This window comes from Phalaenopsis equestris, unplaced genomic scaffold, assembly GCF_001263595.1.
Source record: "Phalaenopsis equestris unplaced genomic scaffold, ASM126359v1 Scaffold000730, whole genome shotgun sequence".
Classification (NCBI taxonomy): Eukaryota; Viridiplantae; Streptophyta; class Magnoliopsida; order Asparagales; family Orchidaceae; genus Phalaenopsis; species Phalaenopsis equestris.
Genome location: NW_018165170.1, coordinates 88,901 through 91,884, shown reverse-complemented (window position 1 = coordinate 91,884; position 2,984 = coordinate 88,901). Strand labels below are relative to the sequence as shown.

General features: G+C 46.6%; 1 protein-coding gene across 1 annotated transcript in view; it reads right to left on the bottom strand.

The window, feature by feature from the left end:
- The window catches only part of LOC110030504 (adenosylhomocysteinase-like), a 12,330-nt gene extending 9,544 nt beyond the window's left edge, over positions 1-2,786 (bottom strand). The window contains 2 exon segments of the mRNA XM_020733242.1: positions 1,977-2,152; positions 2,155-2,786. Coding sequence (XP_020588901.1) covers positions 1,977-2,152; positions 2,155-2,686 — 708 coding nt within the window. The 5' untranslated portion in view covers positions 2,687-2,786.
- Between the last annotated feature and the right edge of the window lie 198 nt (positions 2,787-2,984).

Below are 2,984 nucleotides of genomic sequence, written 5' to 3'. Positions count from 1 at the left end.
GGGTTATATAGGGCTTACAATCGGGTTACATCCTTTGTGACAGCGGAGATTACACCGGAGTTATATAGGGCTTACAAGCGCGGTACATGGGGGTGACAGCGAAGATTACATTAGGTTTACATGGGGCTTACAAGCGCGGTACATGGGGGTGACAGCGAAGATTACATTAGGTTTACATGGGGCTTACAAGCGCGGTACATGGGGTGGACAGCGGAGGTTACATTGGGATTACATGGAGGTTACAATAACTGGTCGGGTCGACGGGTCACGCACAATAAAAGGTATATTTGTATTACGGTGGGGCCGACCAAGCTGACGTGTCTTCCGCTGATTCGCTATCGCACGCAGCGCTACGTGCCTCTTATGTACCCAAATTTTTTCCCCGTTGCAGGGAAAAAATGCAGAAGATAATGGGCATAGAACAATAGAACAGTAACGCTAGCTGCTTAAATACCCTAATTGCTTAAATACCGTGATTCCCGCGCTCCAATATGTGTAACTCGCTGTTACATCGCAGTTATAATCGGGTTACAAACGCATTTCCAGTGTACATGGACATTACCATCGGGTTACACGGACATTACATTCGGGTTACACGCGTGGTATAATCTCTAGGTTACACCGGTGTTACATGTATTGTACATCAAGTGTACATCCTCATGAGTGACCGCGGAGTTACATTGACGTTACCGCGGAACTTACACCGGGGTTACATCTAGTGTACACACACAGTCGGAGGTTACACCGGATGTACAACAATAGTACACGCGGATTACAAGATGCACAACAATAGTACACGCGGATTACAGTGGCGTTTCTGCGGGACGTACACCGGGGTTACATCCTTTGATGACAACGGAGATTACACCGGGGTTATATAGGGCTTATGACAGCGGATATTACACGGTTATATAGGGCTTACAAGCGGGTTACATCCTTTGTGACAGCGGAGATTACACCGGAGTTATATAGGGCTTACAAGCGCGGTACATAGGGGTGACAGCGAAGATTACACTAGATTTACATGGGGCTTACAAGCACGGTACATGGGGTGGACAGCGGAGGTTACATCGGGATTACATGGAGGTTACAATAATGGGTCGGGTCGACGGGGCACGCACGGTAAAAGGGATATTTGTATTACGGTGGGGCCGATCCGCTGATTCGCTATCGCACGCAGCGCTGCGTGCCTCTTATGTACCCAAATTTTTTCCCATAACCTTATATTGTTCTGCAATAATATTTGAAGAAGGTAAAACTAGTGGTAAGCTGAAAGATAACTCCAAAATCCGCACTTCAAAAAGGTTTCGTTGATCCCTATGAAAAGTTCTTCACAAAAACTCCATTGAAAAAAAGCTATAGAAGCAGTTTGCGGTAAAGGAAAACAGAGGAAGACATATGCAAAGCAAATAATAAACTTTCCCATTCCAAAAGCATCTAACAGTAATTGTTTATATATATTACTGGGACAATTCTGTGTAAATTAAAATTAATACTTGAGTGAGGCATATGATTTAGAGAGTTGGAGAATCATGATATTGCAAGAATGGAAGCAGGTGGTCCTGCTGTCAAAGGTAGTTACGGTAGAGCTGGAGTAATGCAGCAGCAAACATGAAGGATAGAAACAAATTAACAAGTACTACATCCCCCAGATCGAAACCAACATCATAAATACAATTTCGGCTATACCCGATGACTTGACAGCAGTCCAGCAAACCGAATTTGCTGGGAGCTAAATGCTAACTAAGGAGATTCAGGTACATATGACTAAACTATCACATGCCAATTCTATCTCCTACCATAAAAAGATTAGAGTAGAAAAAGTAGTTAGCTTAAAAAAATTAGGAGTGCTCAAGTTCATAAACGAAGATTCGACATAAAAAAAAAAAACAAAATATCAGCACTCTAAAGGCGAATCAAAAGAAACAAAGATCTAGATCCAGATCAATTTGAACATAAAACGAAGCAAATCTCACCTTGCTCTTGGTCACGGAGTCATTGACGTTAATAGCTGGGAAGAGCAAAGACCCACTGGCCTGCATCTGGTACAGCCTTTTCACTCCGGTGGTTGTTTCCTCCGAGACACCAACCAGTCTCTCTTTCATCTTCGAGTACTTTTTGGGATCCACCTTGATGCTATCGCTAATAAGCCCAAAACGATCTGGAACTCGGCGTTGTCCGTGGATGCTGGATCTGGTAGCTTCCCGGTTTTCTCGTACTCCTCTTCCGCCTTGACACCCTCGTGTATGAGCAGCGTCGCATCGCCGCCATCATCAACAATGAGATCGGGGCCACCTCCGGCACCCCACTCGAGGCAGCGCTCGGTACACCACCAGTACTCCTGTAGAGTCTCGCCCTTCCAGGCAAACACGGCGGCAGAATCTCGCGCGATGGCGGCCGCAGCGTGGTCCTGGGTGGAGAAGATGTTGCAGGAGCACCACCGGACTTCGGCACCAAGGGCGGTCAATGTTTCGATGAGGACGGCGGTCTGTATGGTCATGTGAAGGGATCCGGAGATGCGTGCGCCCTTGAATGGCTGTGAGGGGCCGAACTCTGCGCGGCAAGCCATGAGACCTGGCATCTCGACCTCAGCGAGCTCGATCTCGAGCCTGCCAAAATCGGCCTGGGATATGTCCTTCACCTTATACTCGCGCCCAGAGGAGGTTTTCTCCACTAGGAGAGTCATTGCGACGGAGCTGGGCGGCGAAGGAGATGAGGGATGAAGCTCTCGGCGATCCTTAGGGCCGATATCGAGGTAAAAGGGCAGGACGAGTAGTTGGAAATGGAAGGAGATCTTGCGGCATTTAACGTGTGATGAGGTAGAAACGGACGGTTCTCATTAGTTGTCGTGAGGAAGATTTTAATCTTGATGGCGGCGCACGTGATCGTGCATTCTGTTGTGGTCGCGTTTCAATCATTACTACCTTCTAATCGGTTGCTAAATATATTTTTTCTTTGGGAATTTATATATATATATATATGGT